Source organism: Tachyglossus aculeatus, chromosome 3, assembly GCF_015852505.1.
Source record: "Tachyglossus aculeatus isolate mTacAcu1 chromosome 3, mTacAcu1.pri, whole genome shotgun sequence".
NCBI lineage: Eukaryota > Metazoa > Chordata > Mammalia > Monotremata > Tachyglossidae > Tachyglossus > Tachyglossus aculeatus.
The window spans coordinates 10170680-10184716 of NC_052068.1; the positions used below are offsets into that span (position 1 = coordinate 10170680).

Genomic DNA, 14037 nt, shown 5'->3' on the forward strand with positions numbered 1-14037 from the left:
GTGTCCATTTTCTGCTCACCAGAGATGGAGCTGGGAAAAGGGAATACACACTATTGTTTTTTTAGTTCCTATTCTAGGAGGCAATCTGTTCAAGTGGGCAAGTATATCGACTTGTTTGTTTTAGATCCTTGTTGGCTCGTTAAGTAAAAGGTTCTTTGACTGTTACGTTGTCCGTGTTCTTGCAAGAGTTGTTTTGAGGGTTCCATCCTGGCTCTGTCAGGCCCTCATTCAGCCAATCGATCTATCAGTCTCTCAGTGTTATTCACTCCCCCTTCTAGACTGTGAGCCCGTTGATGGGTAGGGACCATCTCCATATGTTGCCGACTTGTACTTCCCAAGTGCTTAGTACAGTGTTCTGCGCACAGTAAGCTCTTAATAAATACGATTGAATGGATGAATGAATGAATGAGCAACTACTGTATGCTAAGCACTGTGCTAAAATCATGGTATTCATTAAGTGCTTACTACATGCCAAGCACTGCTCTAAGCACTGGGGTAGATACAAGGTGATGAGGTGAGACACGGTCCCTGTCCCATATGGGGCTCACAGTCTTAATCCCCATGTTACAGATGAGGTAACTGAGGCACAGAGAAGTGAAGTGACCTGAGGTCAAGCAGCAGGCAAGTGGCGGAGCCAGGATTAGAACCCAGGTCCTTCTGACACCCAGGCCCTTGCTCTACCCACTAGGCCTCACTGCTTCGCGAAGTACATTAGCAAGATCCACATTCCCTGCCTTCAACAAGCCTAGAAAATAATGAGGAAGAGAGAGTGAAAGCTGGAGGAACTGTAAACTTCCTTTCCATAGGGTCCTGTAGGGCAGAAGACAGTTGATATTCTCATAATTAGAAGACCTGGGTTCCAATCCCTGTCCTGCCATTTGCCTGCCTGTGACTTTGGGCAATTAAATGATCCTATCCATACCTCATCTGTAAAATGGGTGCATAACTCAGGCCACTGAAACAGTCAAACTGAGATATCTATACCCAGTATTTTCCCTGATTTCAGTTATTTTACTTCCCATCTGAAGTGTATTAAAGCAGCAATTACTGTAAGCATAGTTTACTCATAGGATATATATATATATATATAAAGAAAACTTAATCTTGAACAATATATTACATTCTCTATTAAATACCAGTGTAAATGTAATATACAGTACTGAGTTTTCCTTATATATCCCATGTGAGCAAAATGTGTTTTCATACTCTTGAATGACCGTTTGTGAAGTTCTGTAGGTGGCAAGTAAAGTATGTAAAAGCTGGGCATATAATGTGTAAGGAAACTGTACGTTGACTTTGTTTTCAGAAGTCTGAAAAGGCGGCAGTTTACTTGTGGTATTTGTTAAGCACATAATAATAATGATAATAATAATAATAATGGTATTTGCTAAATGCTTACTATGTTCCAAGCCCTGTCCCTGTCCCATTTAGGGCTCACAGTCTTAATCCCCATTTTAAAGTAGAGGGAACTGAGGCACAGAGAAGTTAAGTGGCTTGCCCAAGATCACACAGCAGATGTGTGGCGGAGCCGAAATAAGGACCCACATACTCTGACTCCCAAGCCTGTGATCTTTCCAGTAGGTCATGCTCATTGTGCTAAGCACTGGGATAGATGCAAGCTAATCAGGTTGGACACAGTCCCTGTCCCATATGGGGCTCACAATCTTAATCCCCATTTTACAGATGAGGGAAGTGAGGCCCAGAGTAGTTCATTTGATCGTATTTATTGAGTGCTTATTGTGTGCAAAGCACTGTACTAAGCCCTTAGAGTTAAGTGACTTGCCCAAGGTCACACAGCAGCAAACAAGTGGTGGAGCTGGGATTAGAACCCAGGTTCTTCTGACTCCCAAGACTGCTTTTATTCACTAGACCACTCTGCTTCTCATTGCTTATCCATTGAATACATAGGGATAGGAGAATTGTGCCCCAGCAGTTAATATCCTATATTGAGCACAGACAAACATCCAGGTAGTTCTACATGTGTATGCTGGGTAGATTTCTGGTAAATATTGAATCTGAAAATTATAATCCCCTTCTAAGAGTTAAGACATAAGTAAACGGTCTGATAGAAATGCACTTTTCCTTATTTTGGCACTTGGAAAACAGAATGTTCAGTATTGAAAATTCTGATTTTGATTTATTTAAAAAAAGAAAAAAAACTTTTATTGTTACCTCTGACCTGTCCCTTTTGCTTGGCTCACTTCTGCCTCCTTCCTTGGGATTATCTTGTGTAGTTTTTCAGTCTCAATGAGAAATTACGTTTCTGCGGGCAAATGGAATTAGTGATGATCCAGGTCTGAGAAATATTTGTGCTAGACTCGATTTTTCTGAATGAATTGAAGAAAATGCATTTATGGATCATGTTGCACACCCTGCTGATTGACTAGTGGGATTAAACAGCATCTATTCACTGTTGCGATTACTGTTTTGCTCTAGCATGCTTCTACTTGAGCCCATTGTTGGGTAGGGACCGTCTCTATACGTTGCCGACTTGTACTCCCCAAGCAGTTAGTACAGTGCTCTGCCGTGCTCAATAAATAGGATTGAATGAATGAATCAATATATTTTTCATGCCACAAATATTAAAATTCTTAAGTGCTGGAGTGCTGGAACAAGGGAGGAAGGAAAATGCCCTAAAATCAATTTTCTCCTTTTCTGTGTTACTGTGTCTAAAAGAGGTTGACAATGGATGGAATGTGTGTGTGTGTGTGTGTGTGTGTGTGTGTGTGTATAATTACATATGTGTATATATATATTTTTAGATAATAAAGTAATCTCCATGTACACACACACGTATATGTATATATACTTAGATAATAAAGTGATCTCCGCACTCTTCAGGCTCCTTTTCAGAGCAATATCTCAGTGTAAGTTGTCGGATTCTGTTGGAAGCGAAGGAGAAAACCTGGTCAGAGTTGTCTCTTTAAATCTGATCTGCAGTGTTTGTGGACCCTGTAGCAGGCCTGGTAAGAACCATTGTCACCTCTGCAGCAGGGATCTTGACCAGACAGACCGGAACATGCAATCAAAACGTTTTCCCTTTTAATATGCACCGAGCCGATCCTATCCCCATGGTAACAGCTCCTGTTTCTTTGGTTGCTTCCAGCCTCTTGGAAAAGGGAGACGCTGTTCATTCCTCACGTCGGAGTTTTAAGCACCCCGAAAGCCACCCTGTTGAGATTTGCATTTGAAATCTCTCTCTCCTCTCTCCCCTCCCTCTCCCTCTTCCCACCCCCTTCTCTCTCTCTCTCTCTCTCATTGTACAGAATACTGTAGCTGTCGCTTCAGTTCATTCAGCACAGCCCGTCTCCTCTCAGTCTCCGCTCTGGCAATCTGTTGATAACTCCACTTGCCGGCTACAATTTATCATCTTTCGCAATGGAAAACTCTTTCCCAGCACGGGGAACTCGTCCAACCTCGCGGATCACGGATGGCAGAGGACGGTCACCACACCGGTGGTCTTTGCTAAAATAGGTGAGAAGTTATTCTGCGGTGCTTCCTCTCATCTAGAGCCGCTGGATATTTGATTCCATAGGGGACAGAGAGACGGAATGTTGCCGAGGGGCTGCTTAACGTAAGTGTGCTTAACGCCTACCTGGGTCATTTCATCGGAATCCACTTGGACATCAGGAAGAGGTGACTAACCATATTTAAAATGTAGAGTAGACGTAACTTTAAGCACCTTAAAGGCACGACAGTTTCAACCAACTGGGTGGGCTGCTCACCTATAGAGTAAATGCTAAAATAGCTAAGGTTCTGGTGGGGATCTAGTCCCTTTCACCAGCAGACTGCTAGATGTATTTGAAGTTTATCTGTTTGGTTTTTTTCCATCCAAGTGGATGATACTGAAAGGAGACTATTCCCAGATATGTTTCTGATCATTCCTATTTCATTTTAAGATTGGGGATCGGTGTGGGGGGAGGAAATTCAGTGACTTTTCCGAGCAGGGCGTTTCTCCGTTGCCGGTGTTTCCTGAGAAACAGAGTCCTTGTTGCAAGTGCTAAGGGGAATGTCACCCAAGCAGCCACTCTCCGACTTGCTCTCCGGCACCCCGGAGAAGCCCCCCACCTCACCCCAGATCACCATATCGGTTGACTGCTTCAACGGGCTGCGATGAATTCTCCGACCAACCCAGGACAGGGCAAACTTCAAAGGGATTCGAAGCCCTTCCTCCCACGGTGTTCCGGGTTGAACTGCTCCCGTGTGCCTGATTTGGTTTGTTGCTTTTTTCAGATGGGTGCAGCTCTGGAAATCTCACCAGCCTGCTCACCGTGGGACTGAGGCACTTTGCCCGGGGCACGGATCCCATCGCAGCCTTTTGGGATTTTGACCTTCGCGGTGGACATGGAGACTGGTGTGGAGAAGGGTGCCACATAATTAGCTCCGCGGGCGACGGCACCACCCTTCAGTGTACACACTTCGGTAACTTTGCAGTGCTCATGGTGAGTAGTATATGACTTAGCAAAAATACTTCTCGCTTTTCCACTTACCGTTCTATCCCACAGTCGTCCACCTCGTGCCGAATGGCTCTTTGCATCCTCCGCTAGACGGTGTTTGGCCCGAGTCGGTTATTTAACGGTCAGTGGGTGTCCCAGCCGGGCGGTTGGCTAAGTGTGATTGATAGGAAGCGGGCCTGACGAGAAATGACAGTTGGTTCAATCTCATGCGCTGCCAGTTCAATCAAAGGGCTGTCTCTCGAAGATGGTTATTGTTTCGGAGACATTCAGGTACTTGGGGCTTTTGATGTCGTCTCTCTCCGAAAGGTTGTCTGATTTTGTTCCTGCCTTGCTCTTGTGTAGATCATACTAATTAGTTCCAGGCGTACCGCAATGTTGAATCATTTAATAAATCTAGGGGAAATAACAGAACCTCTCATGCTCCGCCGAATTGGGACACTTGAGTCTTGGCAGAATTGTGGGCTCTTGAATCCGGTGACCGATGACAATATCCTTTTGGACTAAATTGTTGTTTGTGAAGAACGAATCTCTCCGGATTTGGGCTCACACCTAAGGCAGCTCCACTCTCTACTGAGGCACACTTGCCATTCGGGTTGCAGACGTGAACTCCCCTCCTTGCAGGAAAGTTGTGTAAGTCGAAGCTGGGTCGGGGTGCTGCTTGGAAAGGAAGAGCAGAGAAGCCGAAAAGGAAGAGTGCCAGGACCCGTAGGGCTGATTGATGTTTTCTTTTTTCCTCTCGAGAATAAAGATGAGATGATTACGAAGGCTACAGGCATGCCCCTGCCTCTGACTTTGTGTCTTAAAGACTCACACATTCTTGTGTGTTAATTGCTGCCTGTTGGCATAAAAGAAAGGTTTAGAGTGGAATAAACAATGCATTGTGTGTGTGTGTGTGTGTGTGTGTGTGTGTGTGTGTGTGTGTGTGTGTGTGTGTGTAAAGGACAACAAACTGAGGCGACAGAGGAATTGGGAACAGTGTGCAAAGAATTCCAATCTTCCTGCTGTCAGATGGAGCTCAGATGTCACCCAATCATTGCACAAGGCTGTGACAATGAGTACTAAAATGCGGATATTATCCTTTACTTTGTAAGAGGCAATAAGCCTATGTCCCTTTTTTTTTTCTTGGTTACATCCTGAGTGGCCAACTGAGGGAGGTGGTTTTGCCCAAATGAAGTGTCTCACAATGTTTCAACCCAGTTCAGAATTAAATGATATCAAATGCACTTTACTTTTCAGCCCCACCCCAATCCATGTGTGAACATACACACATACACAAACTCCAATTATTTGTCATAGAATAGAGGTCTTTTTCAAGTAGCAGCAAAAGCATTGCCAGTGACCTGGCTTTCCAATGTTTAGGCAAACACCTGTTGACTTTGCAGGTACCACACCCAACATGGCTGTCTCTTTCAGGAACCTTGTCATCTCTATTCACTCTTTGTTGTTTTTTTTTCCCTGAAACATACTTATTGGTGCTTATTAACAACAAGTCTTTAGCTTTAGTTTTCTTTTCAAGAATTACATCCCGAGTTAATGATCATTGCAGTTTGTTTTTCTTTAATTCATGGACCCAAACCTGGAGGGGTTTGGAGGTTTTCTGGGACATTTCTCTGAGAGGTACTGGGGTGTAAGTGGAAAATGTCATATTAACTGTGGTTTGAAACATCCCTCTTTCCTGCTTTTGTCTTTTCTGTCTACAGGGGTGCCAGAGAAAAATTGTATCCTGAGGGTTCTACAGAACTTTTCTCGAGTCTCCCCCTCTAGACTGTAAGCTCACTGAGGGCAGGGAATGTGGCTGTTTATTGTTCTCTTGTACTCTCCCAAGAGCTTAGTACAGTGCTCTGCACACAGTAAGCGCTCAATAAATATGATTGAATGAATGAATGAGTGTGTTGGGGCAAGTGCCTTCACGTGATGCAGGGAGACTTACAGAGAAGAGATAGATGTAAGGAGTCCGAGATCCAATACCCATCCTGGCAAGGAAAAAGCCCATTGGCGTTCTGCCTCTTCATTCCCAAAAGTCACTGATTTTGGACAAAATCATTCTTCCCCTGAATATTGGACACCTGTTGACTTCAGTTCGAGTGTAAGGATGCTTCAGCCTTCCAATTTGAAGTGCAAACGCTGCGTCAAATGTATCTAGCTGCCCTTCGTATGCGAAGGAGATGCCACAGATGAAATCCACCCCCAAGGGCCCAGGTCGAAGGACTGTGATGTCCGCAACCACTCGGCTTATGATCGGAAGGTCTGGATGACGATCTGCCCCTTTGGGGAATACCTGTCTGTTTATACTTGGAAGATGTAAATGCTTCTTTATTTGCTCATCCTGAAGATAGAAGAGCCTAAACACTTATGAGAGGTTTGAGTCACTGGCTTACGCTGCAGTGTAGACTCCTTTTTAAAATGAACTTCATTGGAGCTCATAACCAAGGTGAATAGAGTGTGAAAAGTGCACATCAGAGTGTGGAAAAAAACCTCAGGCATCTTCCTAAGTTTCTTTAGCTGAAGGCTGAGCCCTAGGCTAGCTTCTTTCTAAGCACATCTGTAGCATCCATTTAATAATGATGGCATTTATAATGGTAGCATTTATTAAGCACTTACTATGTGCAATGCACTGTTCTAAGTGCTGGAGGAGATACAAGGTGATCAGGTTGTCCCACGGGAAGATCACAGTCAATCCTCATTTTACAGATGAGGTAACTGAGGCACAGAGAAGTTAAGTGACTTGCCCAAAGTCACACAGCTGACAATTGGTGAAGCCAGGATTTGAACCCATGACCACTGACTCTAAAGCCCAGGCTCTTTGTCCATTTGATAAGGATCCTAACTATTCTTTTCTCCAAGGGATCTAGGTCCCATTAGTTTTGTGGAATTAGGACTGTTCACACTCTGAGGATTCACACAGGGTTTCCATTCACAGATCGTTTGCCAGAAATGGTGTGTTTCTCCATTTTTCATCATGCAAAAGTCTTCTTCTTTAGCTTTCATATGAGTATGAATATGTCTGCATGCTGTTTTTAAGTTTAACTGTTCCTTGTGAAGGGTTTAAGCACCTCAGCTGACGTTTCGTGCACATAAAAGCTTTAGTAAACTAACTTGCATTTCAGATTAGGTTTGAAGCTGGCCGGCTTTTAATAAACCCGATTATGTGCGCATTATTAATGGAAACCTGGAGCTCCATGAGAAGAAAGGAGCAGACTAGAGAATGAAAATGAGTGCTCGGAGCAGACAGATTATTTTTTCCCTGGTTTGCTTTTTGTCCCCTTCAATATATTAGAACAAAGCGATCAGTTGTTTGAGCTTTAATGCCATTTTCCTTTTAAGCAAGGTATTCCATTTCATACATCGGCTTGTTCTAATCAATCAGTAGTAGTTACTGAGGGCTTAGTGTGTGCAGAGCACTGTCCTAAGCATTAAGGAGAGTGCAGTGACATTAGTAGACCTAATTAGTAGACCTCAAAGAGCTTGAGAAACAGCATGGCCTAGTCAAAAGAGCAAAGGCTTGGGAATCAGGGAACCTGGGTTCTAATTCATTCAATCATATTTATTGAGCGCTTACTGTGTGCAGAGCACTGTACTGAGCACTTGGGAAGTACAAGTTGTCAACATATAGAGACAGTCCCTACCCAACAATGGGCTCACAGTCTAGAAGGGGAAGACAGACAACAAAACAAAACATGTGGACAGGACTAATCCCAGTTCTACCTCTTGTCTTCTGTGTGACCTCAGGCAAGTCACTTAACTTCTCTGTGGCTCAGTTCCCTCATCTGCAAAAATGAGGCTTCAATATAGTAAGCGCTTAACAAATACCATTATTATTATTATTATTATGTTTTCTACCTTCTACTCAGACTCTGAGCCCCATGTCAGACTTGATTATCTCATATCTACCCCAGCGCTTAGTATAGTGCTTGGCACATAGTAAGCACTTAACAAATACTGCAATTGTTAAAACTATTAAAGGAGTAATAGTACTGATTGAGTGGTTATTGTGTGGAAGGGCATTGTTCTAAGTTCTGGGAGGAGTTACGAGGGTGAGAATTAGCCAACACTATCCCTGGCCCTAAAAGGGTTTACGGTCTAATTATTTAGCAGAGGAATATATCATCAGTGATTGATATCACATTCGAAAATGAGTCCAAATCAAATTCTCCAACCTGACCAAGCGCTGTCTTTCCAAATGAAATGTCTTTCCAAACGGAACCTCGACTGGTAAGCCTCGACTCTGTATTTCAGTTCTTGAAGCTGACTACAACCTGGTACTGAAACTTAAAACTGTGACCCACTTCCTTTTAACCATTATTTCAGAACAAAATAGTGTGTTATACAAGCCCTGATCCAGAATAGAATTTCAATTCTTTTTAAAGACTAAGTGACTGAGTCCTGACTCTAACTTCAAAAACAACTTATGTCAAGAGAAGGCTCAGGTGGCTCAGTGGCCTGGTTGGAAAGCATTATGGCTTAGTGGATAGACCACAGGCCTGGGAATCAGAAGGACCTGGGTTCTGATCCTGCACACATCTGCTGTGTGACCTTGAACAACTGACTTCACTTCTCTGAGCCTCAGTTACCTCATCTGTAAAATGGGGATTCAGAGTGCAAGTCCCATGTCAGGCAGGGACTGTGTCCAAACTAATTAACTTGTATCTACCCAAGTGCTTAGAACAGTGCATGGCACATAGTAAGCGCTTAACAAGTACCTGCTGGCCCACAGCCCTATGGCACAGCATTGACATTATGCTGTGACCAGTTCAGCCATAAATGGGTCTTCCTTGGAAAATACCTTCGCCTTCACATAATAATACTAATAATAGTAATAATGATATCTGTTAAGTACTTACTATGTGCTAGGCATGTTATAAGAATAATAGTTGTGGTATTTGTTAAGCACATACTATGTGCCAGGCACTGTACAGGAGAGGATACAAGTGCAGGAGAGGATACAAGTAAATCAGGTTGGACATAGACCTTGTCCCACAAGGGACTCACAGTCTCAATCCCCATTTTACAAATGAGGTAATTGAGGCCCAGAGAAGTGAAGTGACTTGCCCAAGGTCACACAGCAGAGCCGTGGAAGAGCCAGGATTAGAACCCATGACCTTCTGACTCCTAGGCCTGTTCTCTATCCACTAAATCAATCAATCAATCAATCAGTCGTATTTATTGAGCGCTTACTGTGTGCAGAGCACTGTACTAAGCACTTGGGAAGTACAAGTTGGCAACATATAGAGACAGTCCCTACCCAACAGTGGGCTCACAGTCTAAATCATGCTGCTTCTCTAGCAGTATGGCAGTATGTCACTTGTATAGATGGCAAATATGTGTTGACTTCCTACACTCTAGGGAGAAGCCCAGGCCAATATACTAGCCGGGTCAAACCTCATGTCTCCCCCCAGCGCCCCCTCCCATCCTGTCTCTGGTCCAAGGCACACCTTCTCTGAGACAGGTTCATTCATTTATTCATTCAATAGTATTTATTGAGCTCGTACTGTTTGCAGAGCACTGTACTAAGTGCTTGGGAAAGTACAATATAACAATAAACAGACACATTCCCTGCCCACAACGAGCTTACAGCCTAGAGGGCTGAACAGTCTTAATGCTTCCATTAGAAAGTCAATTATAAATCAGTGGTCAATCAATGATATTTATTGAGTGATTACTCTATGCACAGCACTGTACTAAGTTCTTGGTTGAGTACAATACAACAGTTGGTGGGCACATCCCTGCCCACAAGGAGCTCATGGTCTAGAGGGAGAGACAGACAACCATATTAATATTAATTGTTATAGTAATACAAAGTATCCACAGTCCTTTTCCCTGTTCTCTCCAATAAAAAAAATCCCAAATCAAAACTACCATATATTCATTTATTCATTCAATCGTATTTATTGAGCGCTTACTGTGTGCAGAACACTGTACTTAGCACTTGGGAAGTACAAGTTGGAATAAGCATAATACACCATCCATGTAGTTTTCATCTTGGATAAAACAAGTGACTTTGTTTTCTCGCAAACGATCCCAAAGGAATACTCAGGAGAGGCTGACAGATCAATAAGATTTAATTATCATTAAAAGGGAGACGGGATAAATTTATCCTTGATCTTTAATGAAATCATTCACCGGGATACAGAACCATAAAACCAGATTCTTTATGGCGTCCCTTGTGCAGTGCTCCATCTGGAATGCGATCCTCTAATGGATTTACTCTTCGAGATGAAAAAAGGAAAACTTTAACCATTTGGTTACAATCATGACTAGTTTGCAAAAGTGGATTATGCTAAACTTCTCTGCGGACAAAATGGCTGGGTCTCTGTGAGTCACCTGACATTTTCTGTCATTAATCAAGCTGCGGTATTTACTGAGCACTTACTTGTACTAAGCGCGAAGGGGAGTACAATACAATAGAAGAAGCAGCATGGCTCAGTGGAAAGAGTATGGGCTTTGGAGTCAGCGGTCATGGGTTCAAATTCCAGCTCCGCCAATTGTCAGCTGTGTGACTTTGGGCAAGTCACTTAACTTCTCTGTGCCTCAGTTACTTCATCTGTAAAATGGGTATTAAGACTGTGAGCCCTCCGTGGGACAACCTGATCACCTTGTAACCTCCCCAGTGCTTAGAACAGTGCTTTGCACATAGTAAATGCTTAATAAATGCCAGTATTATTTTTATTAGTACAGTGCTCTGCACACAGTAAGTGCTCAGTAAATACGATTGAATGATTTAATAGAGTTGGTAGACACAATCCCAGCTATCTGTGAGGCTTACAGGGATTACTTAAGTCATCTCCCACCTACAAAGTTGCCTGGGATCAGTCAATCATATTTATTGAGCACTTACTGGAAGCAGAGCACTGTACTAAGCTCTTGGGAGAGGACAATATAACAATCAGACACATTCCTACAATGAGCTTAGAGTCTAGACGGAGTGGGGGGGAGATGCACGATCATTGCTTGTTTCTCCAATGAGTGAGTTCTTTGTCATTCAGATATTCAAGTTGTTCAACTCTGGATTCTTCTCCATGGTATGCCACTGAAACACACTTTTTGCCTTTCTTTAAGAATAGCTTTTCTGTTTTCACTATCTGTCCAATGCTGGTTGCTCTTCACTACTGAAAGTTGGTTGACTATTGAAAATTTAAAAATCTATTCACTCATTCACTCAATCATATTTATTGAGTGCTTACTGTGTGCAAAACAATGTGCTAAGTGCTTAGCAATGTACTAAGTGCTGAGCACAAATTTAGTGAAATAAATGATCATCACCAATGTTATTTATTGAGCACTGCTTTGTGAAGTGTTTGGGAGAACACCAAAGAATAGCAAGACACTGGTCCCCGCTCTATAGGAGCTTGTAATCTAGTGTATGGAAAGAGTCAACTCATCAGTAGTAATTAATAAGAGGGATGGTATATAGTAAGCATTTATGCCCAGCATTTGGGTAGATAACAATAACAATAATAATAATAATGATGGTATTTGTAAAGCAGGTACTATGTCCCAAGCACTGTTCTAAGCACTGGGGTAGATACAAGGTAATCAGGCTGTCCCACGTGGAGCTCACAGTCTTAATCCCCATTTTACAGATGGGGGAACTGAGTGAAATGACTTGCCCAAGGTCACACAGCAGACAAATGGTGGAGCGGCATTAGAACCCACGACCTCTGACTCCCAAGCCACGCTGCTTTTGATCAGATACAGATCCTGTTCCACTTGGGACTCACAGTCTAAGAGGGAGGGAGTGATATTTATTTTTTAATTTATATTAATGTCTGTCTCTCCCTCTAGACTGTAAACTCATTGTGGGCAGCGGATATGTCTGTTTTTTGTTCTCTTGTAATAATAATAATTATTATAATGGCATTTATTAAGTGTTCTCTATGTGCAAAGCACTGTTCTGAGCGCTGGGGAGGTTACAAGGTGATCAGGTTGTCCTATGTGGGGCTCACAGTCTTAATCCCCCTTTTACAGATGAGGTAACCGAGGCCCAGAGAAATGAAGTGACTCACCCAAAGTCACACGGCTGACAAGTAGTGGAGACGGAATTTGAACCCATGACCTCTGACTCCAAAGCCCGTCCTCTGCACGCTGCTTGTACTCTCCCAAGTGCTTAGTACAGTGTTTTGCAGACAGTAGCACTCATCAAATGCGATTGAATGAATGAATGAAAAATAAAATAAAGAAAATAGAAATAAAATATTTTATCCTATTTTACAGATAGGGAAACTGAGGCCCAAAACAGTTAAGTGACTTGCCCAAGGACCCATTTCAGGCCAGTAGGAATAGAAATTTATTTATTTACTTATCTGTTTATTTATTTATATTCACATCTGTCTCCCCTCTAGACTGTGATCTTGTTGTGGACAGGAATGTGTCTGTTGTTCTGTTATACTCTCCCAAGTGCTTAGGACAGTGCTTTGCACACAGTAAGTGCTCAATAAATAAGATTGAATTGAATGCATGAATAGAAATGTGTCTCCCTGCCATCCCACTCCCAAGCTATTTCCACTAAGTGACATTACCCTTCTTCTTCAACGTCCTACCCCCAATTTAATATTTCTTTTCTGTTAAAATATTAATAATAAAATGGTACTTGTTAAGCACTTACTATGTGTCATGCACTGCACTAAGTGCTGGGGTAAATTCAAGTTAATCAGGTTGGATACAGTCCCTGTCCCATTGAGGTCACAGCCTAAGTAGGGAGGAGTAGGATTTCATCTCAGTTTTACAGAAGACGCAACTTGAAGAACAGAGAAGTTAAATGATTTGCCCAAGGTCTCAGAGCAGATAACCGGAGGAGCAGGAATTAGAATACAGGTCCTCTGACTCCCAGACCTGTGCTCTTTCAACTAGTGTTCTGCTTCACACTGCTTTTCTGATACGTGCTTTGCACACAATAAGCGCTCAATAAATGTGCTTGAATGAATGAATGAATGAATCTCCTTTCTTGTTCTTTTAAAATTTAAAATAATTCATTTTTGAAAAATGTTGCAATAGCCCAATCTCTATGAACTTCATCTGAGAGAAGTAGGAAGAGGGAGGCATAGGTAGAAGAAGCCAGGTTGAATATTTCTCTTAGTTTTATGTAGCAGGTCGTAATAGCAATGACCACTGAGCCACTCTTAGCACAGGATATTGCCTTCAGTGGGCACTCAGTAAATATTGTTACTTCTAACATGTTAATGTATCTCTTTAAGGCAGTCAATCAATCAATAAATCAATGTTTTTGATTGAGCACTTACTATGTGCAGAGCATTGTACTAAGCGCTTGGGAGAGTACAACACAACAAAATTAGCCAGCATGTTCCCTGCCTATAATGAGCTAAATGACAGACAGTAGTAATAACAATAATAATAATAATTGTGCAATGTATTCAGTGCATACTGTGTGTGATGAATTGAACTAAGCGCTAGAATAGATACATGAGAATCAGGTGCCACATGGGACTCATAGTATAAGTAGGAGAGAGAACAGGCATTGAATCCACATTTTGCAGATGAAGGAATGGAGGCACAGAAAAGTTAAGCAACTTGCCCAAAGTCACCCAGCATGTACGTGGTGGAACTGGGAATAGAACCCAGGCCC

At 42.5% G+C, this 14037-nt stretch overlaps 1 protein-coding gene across 1 annotated transcript in view; it reads left to right on the forward strand.

The window, feature by feature from the left end:
• Positions 1-14037, forward strand: part of ADGRA1 (adhesion G protein-coupled receptor A1) — a 732027-nt gene that overhangs the window by 564865 nt on the left and 153125 nt on the right. Inside the window, exons 13-14 of the mRNA XM_038744384.1 lie at positions 3267-3474; positions 4234-4442. Of these exons, the coding sequence (XP_038600312.1) occupies positions 3267-3474; positions 4234-4442 (417 nt within the window). The remainder of the gene's footprint in view (positions 1-3266; positions 3475-4233; positions 4443-14037) is intronic.